At 35.5% G+C, this 19,696-nt stretch overlaps 1 protein-coding gene and 1 long non-coding RNA gene across 2 annotated transcripts; both read left to right on the forward strand.

Moving 5' to 3' along the window:
* The first annotated feature begins 1,223 nt into the window (after positions 1 to 1,223).
* On the forward strand, positions 1,224 to 12,653 carry LOC121262263 (monothiol glutaredoxin-S7, chloroplastic). The gene is made up of 3 exons (XM_041164659.1): positions 1,224 to 1,540; positions 3,084 to 3,353; positions 12,404 to 12,653. The coding sequence occupies exons 1-3, from the start codon at positions 1,324 to 1,326 to the stop codon at positions 12,457 to 12,459; spliced, it is 543 nt and encodes a 180-aa protein (XP_041020593.1). The 5' UTR covers positions 1,224 to 1,323; the 3' UTR covers positions 12,460 to 12,653.
* LOC121262264 lies at positions 10,120 to 12,290 on the forward strand. The gene is made up of 2 exons (XR_005940076.1): positions 10,120 to 11,365; positions 11,650 to 12,290. It is a non-coding gene; the product is annotated as an uncharacterized LOC121262264 (long non-coding RNA).
* Positions 12,654 to 19,696: the final 7,043 nt, after the last annotated feature.

Raw genomic sequence — 19,696 nt, forward strand, 5'->3', positions numbered from 1 at the left:
AGTAAGATCACTTGAGCAAGACAAAGTTGTTTGGGCACTAAGTCACAATGAGAAATACTCTGTTAAAATAGCTTATCAGGCAACATTGCAATCCCAAGTCTTAGATCAACATGGCTTCTCAATGTCACTCTTCAAGCTAATGTCGAGTCTTAAAATTCATGATTGTCATAAATTACTGATCTGGAAACTACTTTGGAATATTCTTCCTACTAAATCACGAATTGGTGATTTCATTCTGCTTCAAGATATAGAAAAATGTCCACTCTGCAATCAAGAGAAAGAGACCCTAAAGTATTTTTTAATAGAATGTCCTGTCATCAGAATTTTGTGGCAACAGAGCAGTTGCCCACTAAATCTAGTAAGATTGCCTATTGATTCTATATCAGACTAGATCAGAAGGATCACATATCCAGAAAAAAAAATTGGGACTTCGAACAGAAGAAAGACACCACCTCTAGTTATTTGCGGTTGTAATGCTAGATTTTATTTGAAAAAAGAGAAATGACATTGTCCACAATCACACCTCATTGTCACTTGAAGAGGCAAATGTCCAGCTGAAACACATCTATGAAGATTATAAAGAAGTTTGGAAAGAAAGACAGAGTCAACATAGCAAAGAAGAAGAATGGAAACCTTATCTTCCAAATTATCAAAACTTCACTTTTGATGCAGCAGTATATGACCAATTCTCAATAGTCTCAGTAATACAAAGAAAGCACAGTAGAGACATTCTGAGGATAAAAACAGAAAATGTACAAACCATTATCCCTCTAATGGCAGAAGCCTTGGCAGCGCTGTTAGCATCCAACATGGCTTCCAACCAGAATCTAGCAACAATAGAAAGGGATGCTCAGTCGATATTTACATCTATTGAGAATCCAAATTCCACACCATTCTAGATCATCTCAGCTATTATTGAGGACATTCTTCTCAACTCCCAGCATCATTAATATTAGAAATTTACTAAAATACATTAATCCCAAAATCGATGTACATACTCAACGGCGCAGTGGGCAGCTACCAATCATATTTTTGAAAGCCTGTTCTTAGATAATATTCTTAGTTACTTCTTACATATTGATAGTGAAAATGATCTATCTTAAACTTTTGTACCTTTATATATATATATATATATATGCTTGATTAGAAGGAGAAGAAAAAAAAAACAAAAAAACTCACTTCGCGTGGCTCTACTTATAAAATTAAAAATAAAATAAAATAAAAATAAAAAATCAGTTTGTGTCTATCTTCTCTCTTCTCTAATTTCTTTTCCTCTCTCTTCGTCTCTGGTTTTGAGCGAACGGTGCAGTGAGTGGAACGACGATGTCTAGTGTGCGGGCCTTTGAGTCGAGAATAATTCCATCAACCTTCTCCACCTCTGGAGTGGGCAAAACAGTCACTTCCCATGCTCTCGTCCACTACCCTAAGCGTCCCCTCGGCACATCCCCTCTCACATCCCCTCTCACATCCACTGCTCTTGCAAATAACGCCCCCTACGGATGCAGGTCCAGAAGAATCGCATCCCTTCGTTGTTTCTCAGGTACTCCACCCTTTTTCTTTCTTTTCTCAGCTATTTTAAGATTAGGGTCTCTGGGAATTCATAGCTGAAAGAGAGATTTAGACGATAATAGAATACTTTGATTTCTGCCTCCTAAAATTTTAATCGTGAGAGATTAAAAAAAAAAAAAAAAAAGGCCACTGAGAGTCTAATCGTTGCGCGCAAGTGATTGTGTCATGGGCCGCTTCCGTAAATGTTTTTGGTAGTTTTTCATTAAGTACTATCCCTATTTCTGTACTGGAAATTGACAGGGGGTAATACCTCCTTCCCGCAACCTAAGATGTAAAGCTTTATGTTGCATATCTGTCTAATTTCTCTTCATGGTTGTCTTTGAGTTCGGATTGCAGTATATGTTGACTTATTACTTTGAGGGTGTGAAAAGAGCCTAGTGGTGTTACTCAACCTATCATGTGCCTACATTAGGATTCGCTTCACTGGAAAAAAGCCTTTTTCGTCCCTTCATCTTTTGAGGCTATGCTCTAGTTTGGTGTTATTTTTTAAAAAGTGTATTCCACCTTGTAATTTTGATTTGAACACTCAGATGCGCATTAGTGATTTCTTTTATGTTTCAAATGGAGAGTCTTACCTTGTTCCAATGATTTAAAATCTAATTCATGCCTCTTTTTGTACATCCTGTATACTTGGGTGGTGCCATCTCTCTTTCTTTTCATAAATCTTATGTTATTTATGAATTGCAAAATAAATATATAAATAAATAAAAACCCTGGAATCTAGTGTCAGTGTGCATGGAATGACAATGACCTCTGTAAACATTTACTAATTTAGGTGTTCTTCTTATATACTTCATGCATTCTTGTGCTATGTGCCTTTTTAGTAATATATCCAATTACTTTTTAATCCATTCTGTTTACCTATCAAAAAATAAAATATCCGATTACATATAAAAAAGATATTTGCTAACGAGGTAATGACACTTCATAAAATGGAGTGGAGGGTGTGATCATGCATTTAAAATTCACAATGTGTGCGAAGCTCACCAATCAAAAGAAAGAAAAAGAAAAAGAGTATAAGAAAGGACAATACACATGACAACTTATACAGTTGTTCCATTGGTTACCATGAAGAGCAATATTGGTCTTCCAAGTGGGCATCATCTTTGAAAGTAATCCTTCCCCTTTGGGTTCACTGGCATCCCCACTGTGTACAAACTCTGGATTGAATTTTTTTTATAAGTAAATGATTTTATTGATGATAATAGGCATAGCCCAAGTACACAAGATGGTACTTGAAGAGAAACATCTTGACTTCAATAAAACAATCTTGGCATATTCTTTGTTACTTGAAGAGAAACATCTTGACATGTTCCCTTTATTTCATTCCTAAAACTTGTATTATGATACCAAAGATCCTGAAAATATGTTAATCATTTTAAAATCCTTCCCTTTTATTTTCAAGGAAAATTTGTATATGTGAAATTTTTTCTCTATTGCAGCCCTTTTAACATTTTTCTTTGGAAATACTTTGCTGATAAGCCCCACCTCTCAATTTGTGTATGTGTTTGCAGCGTTAACTCCTGAGCTGAAGACGACATTGGATAAAGTTGTTACTTCGCACAAAGTGGTTCTCTTTATGAAGGGAACAAAGGAGTTTCCACAGTGTGGATTTTCAAACACCGTGGTGCAAATATTGAACTCTCTCAATGTACCTTTTGAAACATTCAACATTCTAGAAAATGAATTGCTACGTCAAGGATTGAAGGAGTATTCCAGCTGGCCTACCTTTCCTCAACTTTACATTGAAGGAGAGTTTTTTGGTGGCTGTGACATCACCATTGGTTAGTTTTATCTAGCTGTTCAAGTACTTAATATGTTTGAGATTTGTTACAATAAATTTTCTTTAGCCTTGCAAGCATAATTTGATATAATACTGCAGGCATTAAAACACAATTGTTGAAGATTACACGAAAAGAAAAAAGTTATTCATTGACTTTTTAGCATTCCTTGACATGGCATAAATGATTGACAGATAAGTGGAAATAACACATAGTCTTCCAATCATTTGATGCCACCACTGAGTACTATAAAACCACAAAACCAAACCAAACCAAACAAAAATCAATTATCCACAACAGACATCATAGACAACCCCAACACCACCACAAATCAGTGTAAATCACTTATGCCAACCATCACACTCCCCAACCCCTAAATCAGTTATTTAGGAAGGTAAAAACTCAGGAGAAGGTAGGACCCTAACCCTAGAAAATATTGCTTTAATACCATGTTAATTATGGTTTGCTCATAAAGAGAGGCGAGTTATATATTCTACCTCCCACGGTTCAATTATAGTATAGAAAAAACTTACAAGCTTGACTACCATACCCCATATGGTATACTTTATTCAGGAAAGCCCTTTCACCCAGGCATTTTCGGGATGCCCCTAATAACCAATGAATGGCAAGTGCTTTTCCTTGTGTGGATCCTATTTCAATGGGAATTTTATGAGTCGATCTGCCTGCACATCTTGCTTTTATTGCTATGTTAGGAGTTACTCCACGAATTGCTTGACGAAAAACAGATAGTGGATTCGTTTCTGTCTTTTGTTGAATCTTTTTCATAGCTCAATAGATAATTTGATAAGCCAATGATTTTTTTCCGTGTTTAAGAAGTTTACTATAATAATATTGTCAATAACATTAGATTTGTTTAGCTAACCTAGATAACCCATAGTCTTGTGATGAAACACACAAAACAGTCAAGATTTTAAAACATGTTGCTTGTCTAGAGGTAGGGAACATGGAAATGATTAAAAGTCATTGATGAAAGCTGGAGGAGGCTTGGAAGCTTCCACATGTGCACGGTGTAGGTCTTGTGTTGGGGCCAAAGAGCCATCTTTTCCATCACCTTGCTGCTATGGCATCAATATCCACCTTCCTAATACTGGATGTTCTCAATCATCTTGTAAAAAGCAAGAATTTACTTAAGAGAGTGGAAGGTAGATATTGATTGTTTATAAGAGATGATGTTGACGAATGTGTCTCGGGCTGTTGTTAGAAGTTTGTGGAGTTGTCAACACCTGAATTGGTGTTCAGTCAGTTCAAATGCGGCTTCAGATGGGATTTTTCTTTTGTGTGATAGGAGTGTGGTGGAAAACGTTGGCGCATGTGGTGAGAATTCTCTGTTGCCTGCACTTTCAAGAATGTTGATGACAATTTTAAGTGGGCTTTTTTGGGGGTTTATGGCTCTAATGATGATGCTACTAGAATATTCTCTTTGGGTGAATTGGCGGGCGTAGAGTTGGTGCAACCTCCCAGGCTGTATGGGGTGTATTTAATACTACTACTAGTGAGAGATCTACAAAGACACTCTATTCTTGATCTATGTTTGAATTCTCTAAGTTCATTTTTGAACAAGGCCTTCGGTATTCCTCTTGTAGGGGGAAAGTTTATATGGTCTAATAATCATTTTCTCTGACCTGGTTTAGAATAAATAGATTTCTCATGTCTCCTGATGGAGGAAGCCCAATTCCCAGAATTGTCCTAGTTGCAGCTTCCTTGACTTCTCTCCAATTGCTTTCCATTGATGCTTGTTTGTGGTAATGTGGCACGAAGTATACAATCCTTTGTGTTTAAGAATACATGGTTGAAGACAAGGGGTTTTGTGGATAGAGTGAAAACTGAAACAGTGGTGGGCTTCCTATAATTTCAAGGTTCTCTTAATTATCTTGGGTGGCGAATTGAAAGCCTTGAAGCTCAATTTGAGGAAATGGAATGTGGTGGCGGTTGGCCATGCTGGGGAGGGAAGCAACAATTTTTGAAGGAACTCAATATGCTGGATAATCTTGTAGAGGAATGCACTTCATATGAGCCTGAGTTAATAATGGTGGACATTTCCAGTGAGCTGGAAAGGCTAATTCTCATGGAGAAAACGCAAAGGTGATGGAAATTGTGAACCCTTTGGCTCAAGTACGGAGATAAGAATACAAAATTCTTTCATCGGATGGCCCATTCAAATCACAGGCACAGCATGATGAACTGTCTAGTGTTTGGTGGAGCAGTTTCTTCAGACAACCACCAAAATTAGGCATTTAGCACTTGACCCAATGATTTTCTTGAAGGCCCAAGTTGTACAGTCTTAGCTTTGATTCTATTGATAGAGAGGATGTGGTGTGGTTGGAAAGAGGTTTTGAGGAGAGTGAGGTTTTCGAGGTGGTGAAGGTGCTTAATGGTGTGATATGGCCTCGAGCCCGGATGGATTGTCATCAGCTGTTTTTTCAGACTTCTTGGGAGATTCTCAAATTGGAATTGATGAATGTGTTATATGAGTTCTATGCTCATGGCAAGTTCAAAAGGAGTCTAAACGCTACCTTTATTGCCCTGATCCCAAGAAAGCAAGGGTGATGTAGATTAAGGACTTACGTCCTATTAGCTTGGTAGGTAGTGTTTATAAAATCATCTCTAAAAGTTCTTGTGAATCGGATGAAGCTAGTGGTGGGAAGATTATTTCTTAACTTTCTCAATGCATCAAGGGGGACCAAAATTTAGACTAAGTGCTTATGGCCAATGAGTGCCTCAATTGCAAGATTAAATTGGTGATTATGGGTGTTTGTCTACAATTTGGATTCGTATTTACTCAGGAGATGCAGCTTCGGGGAGAGATTGAGTGCATGGATTGTAAACTTTATTTTTGCAGTGCAGTTTTCAATTTTGATATACAGTAACCCACTGGTTTCCTTGACAGCTCTCAGGAATTGCAGTTGGGAGATCCTTTATCCCCTTCAATCTTTGAAGTGGTAATAGCACAATGTTGTTAACTGCTATGAAAAAGGGGCTTTTATCATGTTTCTCAATGGGGACCTGAATATTGAATAACTTATCTTGTCTCATCTCTTGTTTGCCGATGATACTTTGATATTTTTTTAATGCTGTCCAGCAACATATCCATCATTTGCATAGTTTATTCCTTTGATTTGAATCTATTTATGGTCTAAAAATCAATTTGTGCAAGTATGAATTAGTACTGGTTGGTGCAACAGACGACATAGTGGTTTATCTCTCATTTAAGGCAAAATCGATTTTGGATGGAGTTTTAACGGGGTGGAAGCGACTATACTTATCAAAAGGTGGGAAGCTTACTTTGAACATAAGTACACTCTAATCTAGCAACGAGGCTCTTATCTCTTTCCCCTCCCTGTTAGTGTAGCTCAGCATCTTGAAAAGCTTCAAAGAGATTTTCTGTGGGAAATAATTGGCGAGGAGGTCAAGTTCCACCTAGTCAAGTGGTCAAATGTCTGCACCCCGATTCTGTCAAGCAGTTTGGAGATTAAAAATTTTCTTTTATCCAATAAAGCTTTGCTGGAGAAATGGTTATGGCATTATGGTACAAAAATGGAGGTTCTGCGGTGCTTGTTTCCTCATATATGAGGACGTGATGGGTCTAAAATCAGTTTGTTTTTTTTTTTTTTTTTTTTTTTTTTTCCTATGGGTAGCATTCATTATCGATGCCGGCACCGCAAAGGTCTGAAATCAGATTTTTTGCATGTTGTGTGTTGTGTGAAATCAGATTTTTGCATGTTGTGTGGTGTGGACCATCCTTTGAAGACTATGTTCTTGAAACTGTTCCATCTATCCCAATGCTTGGAGGCTTAAGTTGCAGAACACAATCAGATTTCCAATAATATGCTCCACAGGAATGTTAACTATATAGATCAGCCCATGATGGGTAGATAGAGTTGATAAATTTGTTTTTAGCAAGTTTTACTCCTTTAGGCGGCGGAGGTGGTGTTGAGGATCTGATCCAAAAGGCAGATCATTGAGGTTAAATCTTTCTTCCATGAGCTCATTCCTTTAGTTGGCTCTCCATTCCGAGGAAATGTATTTGGATGATTTTTTTTTTTTTTTTTGGTGGCTGCCTTCGGAAGATTCTCACAATGGACAATTTCAGAAAGCACATTTTAATAACAGATTGATGCTCTATATGCAAGCAGAAAGGGGAAAGCATGATGAGCTTTGTTACATTGTGAGCTGGCTATTGAATTATAGGGCACCAATGTTCAGCACCTTTGATATTGAGTGGGTCATGCCTCAGTGAGAGCTGAAGTTGTTGGCATGCTAGTGAAGTCCTTATTGAAATTTAGGAAGCTGTTGCACATTAGTGCTTCAGTTTTCTTGCTCGAAGTCATAGAAATTTAGAAGTTTTGAACATGGTCCCTTTGTGCTTAACGTAGAGCATTTGGTGAGAATGCCAAATCTGAACTTTTGAAAACTGTGAGAGGACAACGACAGAACTAAAAGCCAGTGTTTAGCATTGTCTATGTTCTAGATGTCACAGTTTTTCTCTCTCTTCTTCATGATAGTTGGGTGTATCCATTGGTATACTTCTTGTGTACTAGGGTTGTGCCCCTCTTTGCATTCAATAAAATTTTATTATTTATAAAGAAATTAAAAAAATCCGCAAATGCTACATGAGAAAGAGAGGTTGGGGGTGGGGAGTAACTAGCCATTCAAGAACGCATGCAGGTAATGCGAATACCGAGAATTTATGGTAGTTCTTTACTATAGTCTTTGCAATTTAACATAATTCAGTATGGGATAAGTCTTATTGAGGGTAGAATAAGTGTGACGCCTCCAACCTCCGCTTGGGATGGAATAGAGACTTGGAGTGTCGGGACATGCAACATAATGTTACATACCTCCCATTCATAACAGTTAATATGTAATGCATTCTAGTATACAACTAGCAGTATGCAATAATCGCAACGAAAATAAAGATGATAAAAATAATTGATGTCAGAATGCACTAAACATCCCAATGATTTATAAACCATAAATAGGTACTTCCTCACTTAAGAGGTCCAGTTGAGTTCAACATAACTTGGGAGATGGAATCTCCATAAAACAAAATCTACATAATCAGACTAACTCTCACATCCGCTCTATAGTATGTAGAGCCATTGCTACGAAAGTTAAAATCAAGTCGAACCTCCTCTCCAGATCAGGCACTTCCTCAACCATCTGAAGCCAATGGTTCATCTTGTTCGTCGAATTCTGGTCTTGACACAACTTCTACCATTCCCCAGGAATGGTAGTGGGTCCACATGGGTGAGTCATCGACTCATTTTAGTTGTTTTATGTTTTTAAATCATCCTAGATCAGAATATTTATGAAGGTAGAGCTGCAGGACGAGACTTAGTCTAGGGAGGCGTGACAGTCGCCTAGATCATGTACAAAGATTTTAAGTTATGATTTTTATGGCACGGACTTTGAGAAATTTTAATAAATGCTTATGTGCACTCTCATTTATGATTTCAATATTTTAATACAAAACGACTATAGTTAATATAAGGAATCTTTGTACTTGGTGCTTCCTTTAGAATAAAAAAACAAATATATTTTTAAGTCAGGTTCAGTAGTAGCAGAAGTGGAGGAAGGGGCATGTTTGATCCGTAGTCTATGGGGTGTTCTTTTGTGGGTTGGGCTTATTTGGCGTCTATGGGAGCCTCTGGAGGTGTTCTTCTGATGTGGGACACAAGGTGGTGGTGTCAATGGAGGAATGTATTGGGAACTTTTCTATAGCTTGTTCTTTTAAAAATGTGGAGGATGGGTGGGAGTGGGCCTTTGCGAGTGTCTATGGTCCAAATTCAGATAGGTAAATGACTTTTTTGTGGGAGGATTAGCGATCTTTGGGATGTGCCATGGTGTATGAGCAAAGACTTCAACATTACTCGGTTTCTGAGAATGTTCTGGTGAACCTAGTTTTTCCTCGGCAGTGGAGGAGTTTTCTGAATTTATTTTTGATTTGGATCTCTTGGACCTTCCACTTGTGGGGGGTGTATCCACTTGGTCTAACCGTCGAGGTTGGTCGAGATTAGATCACTTTCTTGTTTCTCCTTCTTGGGAAGTACATTATCCTGAATTGTGTCAAAAGAGATTGCCTCATGTGTGCTCGGATCATTTCCCTATTTTGCTGGACAATGGTGGTATTCATGGGGGTCGAAGGTATTTTAAGTTTGAAAACGTGTGGTTGGGAGTTGATGGTTTTGTTGACAACGTTAAGAGTTGGTGGTCTTCTTATTAGTTCATGGGTACCCCCTGTTTCATTCTTGCTAGCAAGCTCAGAGCATTGAAGTTCAACTTAAAAAGTGGAATGCGGAAGGTTTTGTGAATAATAATGGTCAGAAAAATTCTCTTATAGAGGAGTTGCAAGATTTGGAGGCTGAAGAGAGAGTATGGGATTCCTTCTGAGAATCTTTAGTAAGGCTTTATTGGGAAAGTGGCTATGGAAATATCAATTGGAAGGAGAGTTGCTTTGGAGGGAGGTCATTGATCGGAAGTATGGAAGTGCTTGGGGGGGTTGATGCTCTAATGAAGTTCAGGGTGTTTATGATGTAGGACTTTGGAAATTCATTAGAAAGGGATGGGAGAGTTTTGTTAGTCATGATAGTTTTGATGTTGGAGAGGGATCTAAGATCCATTTCTGGTTTGACACTTGGTGTGGTGACCAAGCCCTCAATAGCATGTTTCCAATTATCTTTTGATTGGCATCTGATCGGTATGCTGCAATTTCTGATTTGCTTTGTCATTTGTCTCAATCCAGTGTTTAACTAGAGCTGTACATGATTGGGAGATTGACGAAGTTTCAGCCTTTTACAGTTTTTTATACTCTCTGAGACTTGGTGGTAATGATGAGGACAAGATGTTGTGGAAGTCTAAGGGGGGTAAAAAGTTTTCTATTCGTTCGTACTATAAGCCGTTGACTTCTCATAATAGTCCTCATTTTCCTTGGAAGTGTATTTGGAGGTCTCACGTGCCTTCCAAAGTTGTTTTCTTCACTTGGGACTACCTCTGTTGGGAAAATTTTGATATTGAATAATGTCAAGATTGGTGCTACATGTGTAAAAATAATGGGGAAACTGTCGATCATCTACTCTTGCATTGTGAGGTGGCAAGGGCTTTAAGGGATGGGATGGCATTTTTTGTAGAACTGGCTTAGCTTGGGTGATGCGTTCGAGAGTGGTAGATCTTCTAGCATGTTGGAAAGGGTTTCATCATCTCATGGGTGCAAACAATCCTTTGGAACCACACCCTTTGGTGAAAAGCCAGCGATTTAGCCAGTTCCATGGAGGGAAACTTCAGAGGGTACAGTGCATGGGACCGGAAAAAAGGTTTCATGGTTGCACTCAAGTGGATGTGGCTTGGAAGATGGTCCATTTGTGTCTCATGTGGTGCATTTGGATGGAAAGGAATTGAGTGGTGCTTTAACGACAAGGTGCATACTTTGGAGCAACTTTGGAATTTCTTTGTGCACTCTGCGCTATTTTGGTTTTCTGCTTTAGTGACTAACGGATCTTCCGTTCATGATTTTTTTATGTTGCTTTCCGTTTCCTAGAATTTACGTCAATGTTTTCTTTTGTATATTTCCTGTGTAGATGGACTTCTCCTATGCATTCGTTTCTAATAAAACTTCTTCCTTAGCATCCATAAAAGGGCCTAGACTTTATCCATAAGGTTATATAGGGGTGCGACTAGCACCATACAGTGCGGGGTAGCCCCCCTTCCCACCCCCCGGCCCATGTATGGTGGGGGGTAGCCCACCTCCCCGCCCCCGCATCCCAGGGGTGGGGTACCCCACCCTAAGCATCAGGGGGATGGGGGCAGGGGCGGACTCCCAATCCGCCTCGTCCCCAGACCACTTCAATAATGGATTATAGTTCACTAGGCCCAAAAATTATTTTTGGGTTCAAAATTGATCAAAAACACATTTCTTGACCTAAATTGTAAATTTAAATTTGTAAATATGATTATAATTTAAAAACTATGTAGTTTTTAAATTTGTTAGTGCATATTTTGTGTAAGTTGAAGTGTAGTAATCCTGCGAAGGCAATACAAGAGTCTCATATTGCTTAAGTGTGAGATTTGTATTGTGAAGACAATCTATAAAGAAAAAATCTATTCATCATCCCAACTTCCATCATCTTTCCATCATCTCATGATGTGGCATTAAATGATAGGTTTACAAGTAAAATGTAATAAATAATTTCCTATCACCTAATGCCACATCATAGAATGCCACATCATAGAATGATGGAAGGATGATGGAAGTTGGGATAATGAGTAGCATTACTCATCAAAGGGCAATACAAGAGTCCCACCCCTAAGGTTATATCTATAGGTAGTTGCGGTTTGTCCTCAGGGTACCAAGCCTTGTCATCAGTAGCTTTGGCCTGTCCCTTCATAAGTAATTTGTTTGGTCCCGGCACTGTGCAATGTGTAATTCATTATTTTACTCATTATTATACTTGGACAACATTTTGTATTCGCACACTTAATTTATTAATATGTGCGCGTGTATGTAGTATACATATGATAGTATTAAGAATGAGATTAAAACTGCCAATACAACCACATGCTATGCATACATACCTTGCGTGCGTGTGGAATTGACTAGGATTGTGTGCCCCTTCCCTCCCTCCCTCTTTAGTTTTATTGGTTTACTTCTGTTGTAATCTTGGACATTTGATGGGTTAAGGAATCTCATTCTAAGGATAACTAGGTGAAAGCAGCATACGAGTTCAAAGCTATTTTTTAAGAGAATTGCCTTCTTCATCATATATTTTATTGTCTCAAGTCACACTCGCTATGTGGTCTATTTTAAGTGGTTGACATATATAACCACTTAAAATGTGCCACATCAACAAGCGATAAAGGATAACAAGACTTGGGATGAAGAGTACTGTTAAATATTGCCCAATAAATTAAAGGCAAAATTTAGAAGCTAGCTATGATATATATAGATGATATATCTTATAATAACAAGCAAGTATGCATGTTTGCTGCTTTCTTCGCATTTGTGAAATTTCTTTTAAAAATACATCTTTTGGCTGCAGACGCATACAAGAACGGGCAATTGCAGGAAGTACTCGAGAAGGCGATGTGTTCTTGAATCGTTTTCAGTTCGGCGACTCTTCAGCAGCACCCTTTGCTTGCGTTTTCTGATTTATAAAACTATCATAATTCATAACTTATCATTCTCTGATACGGCAAAAAAAACAAATGTACATTGTACCATTTTAAATACACAGTTGTAGTGTACTGCTGAATTTGTGAAATGATTGAGACTGATGTCACCTTTTATTACTTGCATTGTTTTAAGGAAAACTTTACTGCCATCCAAACCATACCGCTCGGTTTGACTGCTCAGTATTTTTTTTTTTATTGAATAATGAAGAAAGTGATTGTAAATATATTGATGTATTTTTTTTTTAAAAAAAAATATTTAAATACATTAAAAAAATGTGAATAGAAAAAAAAAATAGTTTTACAACTAGCGGTAACATCGAGCGATATTAATACCCTGTAAGCCAATGTAAGTCCATAGAACTCCACGACTTCAGGTTATGAAATGTCTATTGATTTTCAAAAAATAGAAGGAGGCACAGAGAGAGAATGTTTTGTCGAAAATCGTGTGGAAAGTCCAGAATGAGAAGGGAAATTCAGGTCAAGGGGCTCAAAATTACAATGATCAAGACGTTAATGAAAAGAGGGATGAAGCTAAAACACTCATTAGGTCACTTCATATGTCATATAAAATATGCCTACGCCCACGCCTATCTAACAATGCCTGATCTTAGTATCTAACAGTCAAATGAGCATAAATTTCCTGAATGTTGGCATCCGCAATTTGCTTTAAATCCTTTGCTGCAATTGGCTGAATCAATTGAGTCAAAGATCCTATCATATTCACATTGGCTTGGCAAAGTTAGCTAAAATTTATATAATTGATGTTAAAAACACTTCACATTGGATTGACCAAACCTAAAATAAGATAGACTTTTGCTACAGTGGTTAGCCAAAGATGGAAAATCACAATTGATTCACCAAAACATTAAAATATTAATTTCTCACTCCAAGCAAATATTAAAATATTAGTTTTTCATTCCAAGAAAAAATACTATTTGGTTTGTAATTAAGAAATTTAAATAGAATTTTAGATGAGTTTAATCAAATATTTTTTGTTATTAGCATTAAATGACTTTTGAAAATATGATTTTTTTAATATCCATTTAATTAGAATATAATTATTATTAATATTAAATTGGTAGAATTATAAAATGTGATGCAAATAAATTAAATAAAAAAATATTAATTTAATAAGATTTTATTATAATATAGAGAGTGAATGACTAATCTAATGTGGGGATTGAATTTAAATGAAATAGACAAATGTAAAAAAATGTGATATTGACTAAATTTTGAAGATACATTTGGCCAAGCCAATGAGAATGCTCTTCATTTGTCTCCTTCATTCGAGCGAGGCCAAGCCAATGAGCAAGGTCTTCATTTGTCTCCTTCATTTAAGTGGTCGAAACTACGTTATGCCTTCCTCGGTTAGAATGTGTGCAAATTCAAGTGGAGATTCAAGGAGTTTAGATCTCACTCCAATTCAAATGAAGGAGACAAAAGAAGACCTTGCTTGCACAAATAGACTGTGTTGAGAATAAAATGAGTGAGACAAAGATCTTGCTCGAAATTGAATGGGCAATGCAGAAGAGAAGACCTCGCTTGAAATTAAATGAGCAAGGTGCAAGAAAACCTCTCTTGAAATCAAAAGAAAGAGACACAAGAGAAGCCTCGCTCAAAATCAAATGAGTGAGGCACAAAAAACCTTACTCGAAATTGAATGAGTGATGGTTTAGAGAAGACCTTACTCGGAATCAAATGAGCAAGACACAAAGAGATTTTGTCCAAAATGAAATAATCGAGAGACAAAAAGACCTTACTTGAAATTAAATTCACTAGAAATGAGAGAATATCTTGCTTGAGATTAAATGAACCATGCAAAAGAGAAGACGTTACTCTGAATTAAATGCCAAATACAAGGGAATACCTACTTGGAATCAAATGATCGAGGCACAAACAAGGCCTTGTTCAAAATAACGAGTGAGGTAAAGGAATCAAGAACATCCGACAAGGGATAATAATATGGCAAAGTACTGAGCCATGAGGCTGAGGGTTAAGCCCTTCGATATACAATACACTGACTCGTTTGTTTTCGCAGATGAGATGATATAAAATTGAGATTAAAGTTAAAAATTGAATAAAATATTGTTAAAATATATATTTTTAATATTATTTTTATTTTGAGATTTGAAAAAGTTGAATTATTTATTTTATTTTGTATGAAAATTTAAAAAAGTTGTAATAATTAAATGAGATGAATTGAAAATTTTTCTAAAAACAAATAAGGTCTAAAAAACTCCGACCAGAAGACTACCCACAATGTTGAAGGATAAAGGTTACCCGATGGAGAGAACAAACAAGATTCACAAGCTTGATTGGTCGAACTAATTTTATGGGAAGCGCAACAACTATTGGGGATAAAGTTGGCTGGTGGGTAGCGGTGGCAACTCTGTGTTTTTAGGTCGTATTTATATCATATCAAGTCATGAACATTTGACTATATGAATCAATCTGAACTCGACCAGTTAAGTTAAATATATCAAACTCTAACCCCGACTCATTTAGATGATAGGTCATGTGGTGTTACCAATTTTGATCTGTTTAATAATTAATTAGAAAAAAGGTCAACATGACACGATTTATTTAAACGCATTATATGTAAATGGGTTGAACTAAGAAGCATAACTCATTTGACCCAATTAACATAAATTCATATAAAAGTTAAAATCTATATTTATTAGTAGCTACTAGCTACATTATTTTTTTTAAAAAATAAGGCTACATACTAATAAAAAATATCAATGTTTCAAATTTTAACAAGCAATAAAATCAATATTACAAATCCTACAATAATAAATATGAGCACATGTTCATATTACAATCTTAACAATAAAAATATAAGCATATTAAAAAAAATATCAATATTATAACTCAATTATTATTGTAATTTGAAATAAAATCTAAAAGGATCAAAATGGATTGATTTCGGATTAAACGAGTTGACCCTTATCAAAATTTAGAAGCTAGCTATGATATATATAGATGATATATCTTATAATAACAAGCAAGTATGCATTTTTGCTGCTTTCTTCTCATTTGTGAATTTCTTTTAAAAATTACATCTTTTGGCTGCAGACGCATACAGAACGGACAATTGCAGGAAGTACTCGAGAAGGCGATGTGTTCTTGAATCGTTTTCAGTTCGGCGACTCTGCAGCAGCACCCTTTACTTGCGTTATCTGATTTATAAAACTATCATAATTCATTACTTATCATTCTCTGATACGGCAAAAAGAAAAAAAATGTACATTGTACCATTTTAAATACACAGTAGTAGTGTACTGCTGAATTTGTGAAATTATTGAGACTGATGTCACCTTTTATTTGTTGCATTGTTTTAAGAAAAACTCTATTATGCCACTCAAACTATACCATTCGGTTTGACCGTTCGGTATTTTTTTTTTTAACTGAATAATGAAGAAAGTAATTATAAATGTATTGATGTATTTTTTTTTTTTACTTTTTAAACATATTTAAATATATTAAAAAATGTAAATAGAAAAAAAAAAAATTAATTTTACAACTAGCAGTAACACCGAGCGGTGTTTTAATACCCTGTAAGCCAATGTAAGTCCATAGAACTCCACGACTTCAGGTTATGAAATGTCTATTGATTTTCAAAAAATAAAAGGAGGCACAGAGAGAGAATGTTTTGTCCAAAATCGAGTGGAAAGTCCAGAATGAGAAGAGAGAATGTTTTGTCGAAAATCGTGTGGAAAGTCCAGAATGAGAAGGGAAATTCAGGTCAAGATGCTCAAAATTACAATGATCAAGACGATAATGAAAAGAGGGATGAAGCAAAAACACTCATTAGGTCACTTCATATGTCATATAAAATATGCCTACGTCCACGCCTATCTAACAATGCCTGGTCTTAGTATCTAACAATCAAATGAGCATAAATTTCCTGAATGTTGGCATCCGCAATTTGCTTTAAATCCTTTACTGCAATTGGCTGAATCAATTGAGTCAAAGATCCTACCATATTTACTTAGTGGTAGAAACGTTAGAATGTGTGCAAATTCAAGCAGAGATTCAAGGAGTTTAGACCTCGCTCGAATTCAAATGAAGGAGACAAAAGAAGACCTTGCTCGCACAACTAGACTGCGTTGAGAATAAAATGAGCAAGACACAGAGATCTTGCTCGAAATTGAATGGGCAATGTAGAAGATAAGACCTCACTTGAAATCAAATGAGTAAGGCGCAAAAAGACCTCTCTTGGAATCGAATGGAGGAGACGCAAGAGAAGCCTCACTCAAAATCAAATGAGTGCGGCACAAAAAACCTTATTCGAAATTGAATGAGCGAGGGTTTAGAAAAGACCTTAGTCGGAATCAAATGAGTAATACACAAAGAGATTTTGTCCAAAATGAAATTATCAAGAGACAAAAAGACCTTACTTGAAATTAAATTCACTCGAAATGAGAGAATATCTTGCTTGAGATTAAATGAACTATGCAAAAGAGATGACTGTACTTTGAATTAAATGTCAAATACAAGGGAATACCTCACTTGGAATCAAATGATCGAGGCACAAACAAGACCTTGTTCGAAACAACGAGTGAGGTAAAGGAATCAAGAACATCCGACAAGGGATAACAGTAAGGCAAAGTACTGAGCCACAAGTCGGGCTCGTTTGTTTTCACAAATGAGATGAGATAAATTGAGATTAAAGTTAAAAATTGAATAAAATATTGTTAGAATATATATTTTTAATATTATTTTTATTTTGAGATTTGAAAAAGTTGAATTGTTTATTTTATTTTATATAGAAATTTAGAAAAGTTGTAATAATTAAGTGGGATGAGATGAGATGATCAGTTAAAAAATTTTATGAAAACAAACGAAGCCTTAAAAACTCCTACCAAAGACTACCCACAATGTCGAAGGATAAAGATTACCCGATTGAGAGAACAAACAAGATACTCAAGCTTGATTGGTCAAACTAGTTATATGGGAAGCGCAAACAACTACTGGGGATAAAGTTGGCTAGTGGGTAGCGGTAGAAACTCATGTTTTCAAGTCGTATTCGTATCAAGTCATGAATATTCGACTATATAAATCAATCCGAACTCGACCAGTTAAGTTAAATATATCAAACTCTAATCCGACTCATTTAGATAATAAATCGTGTAGTGTTATCCGTTTTAACCTGTTTAATAAGTAATTAAAACAAAGTTCAACATGACACGATTTATTTAAACTCATTTTATGTAAATGGATTAAACTAAGAAGCATAACTCATTTGACCTGATTAACATAAATTCATATAAAAATTAAAATATATATTTATTAGTAGCTACTAACTACAATATTTTTTTTTAAAAAAAAATAAGACTACCTACTAATAAAAAATATCAATGTTTCAAATTTTATCGAGCAATAAAATTAATATTACCAACCCTACAATAATAAATATGAGCACATGTTCATATTATAATCCTAACAATAAAAACATAAGCATACTAAAAAATATCAATATTACAACTCAACAATAATAAAATTGTAATTTGAAATAAAATCTAAAGGGATCAAAACGGGTTAATTTCGGATTAAACAAGTTGACCCTTTATTGACCAATTTATAAGTTGTGTCTTAACGGGTCAATTAGTTTTGATCCGAACCTATTAACATCAAATTCAAACCTACTAATTTCGTGTCGCGTTCTTTTTAAATTTACGGATTGTGTCACATTTAGCAACCCAACTAGTGGGACCCACTGCAAAGCGAACAATAAAACCCCAGTATAAGTAAACCACTCAATTCCAATTTTAGAAACTAATCACTCCAATCTTTTAACCGTTTCAAACATGACGTATGACAATCATCTTGGATTCTATTAAAAGGAGACACTACCATAACGAGAATCCTATTGAAAGGAGACACTACCATAACGAGAATCCTATCATCATTCTCTTTGTTGAGTTCCTCTCCCATTAATTGTGTTCCCGATCTCACAGGCCCAAAATGATTTGAATGATCGTTTTCTTATCTAGCAAAACGTTCTTTCATTATTCTAAAGAAATGAAAAATCACATCAACAGTGTTTAATTGTACTAGAGCACCTTTCTATAGCACGATTCAAGTTTGAACCTTCATTGGAGGCGACATCTCGCTGTAATTATTATTTTTCATGAGTAGTGACAGACCCTTCTTCTTCTTCTTCTTCTTCTTCTCCTTCTCTCTTTTTTTTTTTTTTTTTTTTTTTTTTTTTTTTTTTTTTTTTTTTCATGATTTGGAGGGAGGAAACCTCTCCAAGGCAAGAGTCATTCGAACCTATCTCTACAGGATAAATTTCAGTTCCGTACACTACACTCTCAAAAATTTTCTATACATGGAATTAGATAAGTCACTAGTCTTTTATCAGGATGTGGCTCCAGATGATTGTTTGCACTTATAAAATCTTGAACCTTAGACCTTGAGATGCGATACCCAAGACGAAGGCTTTTACAACATAGGCCAACCCCTTGGGGTTGACTAGTGATATACTTATAACATATTTATGATTTAGACAATGCTAGGGATCCAATTGATGTCCCGTTCAGTTTTTTTTTTGGCTTTTTTTTTTTTTTTTTTTACATAGTGATTAAGAAAATATAGTTTAATAATATTATGAATTTTTTGACTTTTTTAAAAATTATTTAAAAGTGTTAAAAAATGATGTGAAAAAAATTATTTTTAAAAGCCTGAGCGGGACATCAACGGGATCTCCCAACGGGATTCCTATAATTTTCCTTCTAATTTTAGACAACTTTAATAATAATAATTTTTTTATTAAAATTAAATCCATCAAATTAAAGGTAAAATCAAAATAATATTTAAAATAATATTATTTTATTACATAGTTGTAAACAAGTTATTACTTCCAAAAGAATTGTACAATGTTTACATATTCAATAACTATATCTAATATTACTAAAAGATAGTTTGTGTAGTGAAGTATTGTGAGAATATTCAACTATTATTTATTAGTTTATTATTATTTTTTATCTATTTATCATAATATTTAATATTATTTTATTATTATTATTGGTAAAATATTTGAGATTGTCTCACTTTTAAAAAAAAAAAAAAAGAAAAAAAAAAACATGGGCTAGCCGCCTAACCGAATGCATGATTGGCTTTTCCTGGTACAAATACGACTCGGTGAAAAAGGGTAA

The sequence above is a fragment of the Juglans microcarpa x Juglans regia genome, chromosome 4S (assembly GCF_004785595.1).
Source record: "Juglans microcarpa x Juglans regia isolate MS1-56 chromosome 4S, Jm3101_v1.0, whole genome shotgun sequence".
Classification (NCBI taxonomy): Eukaryota; Viridiplantae; Streptophyta; class Magnoliopsida; order Fagales; family Juglandaceae; genus Juglans; species Juglans microcarpa x Juglans regia.

What these genes read in the sequence shown, in the direction of transcription:
- LOC121262263 (XM_041164659.1), top strand. Translation starts at nt 1,324, where the DNA reads ATGTCTAGTGTGCGGGCCTTTGAGTCGAGAATAATTCCATCAACCTTC. An exon ending in ATCCCTTCGTTGTTTCTCAG is followed by an intron (nt 1,541 to 3,083) that starts GTACTCCACCCT and finishes ATGTGTTTGCAG; the next exon opens with CGTTAACTCCTGAGCTGAAG. An exon ending in TGGCTGTGACATCACCATTG is followed by an intron (nt 3,354 to 12,403) that starts GTTAGTTTTATC and finishes TTTTGGCTGCAG; the next exon opens with ACGCATACAAGAACGGGCAA.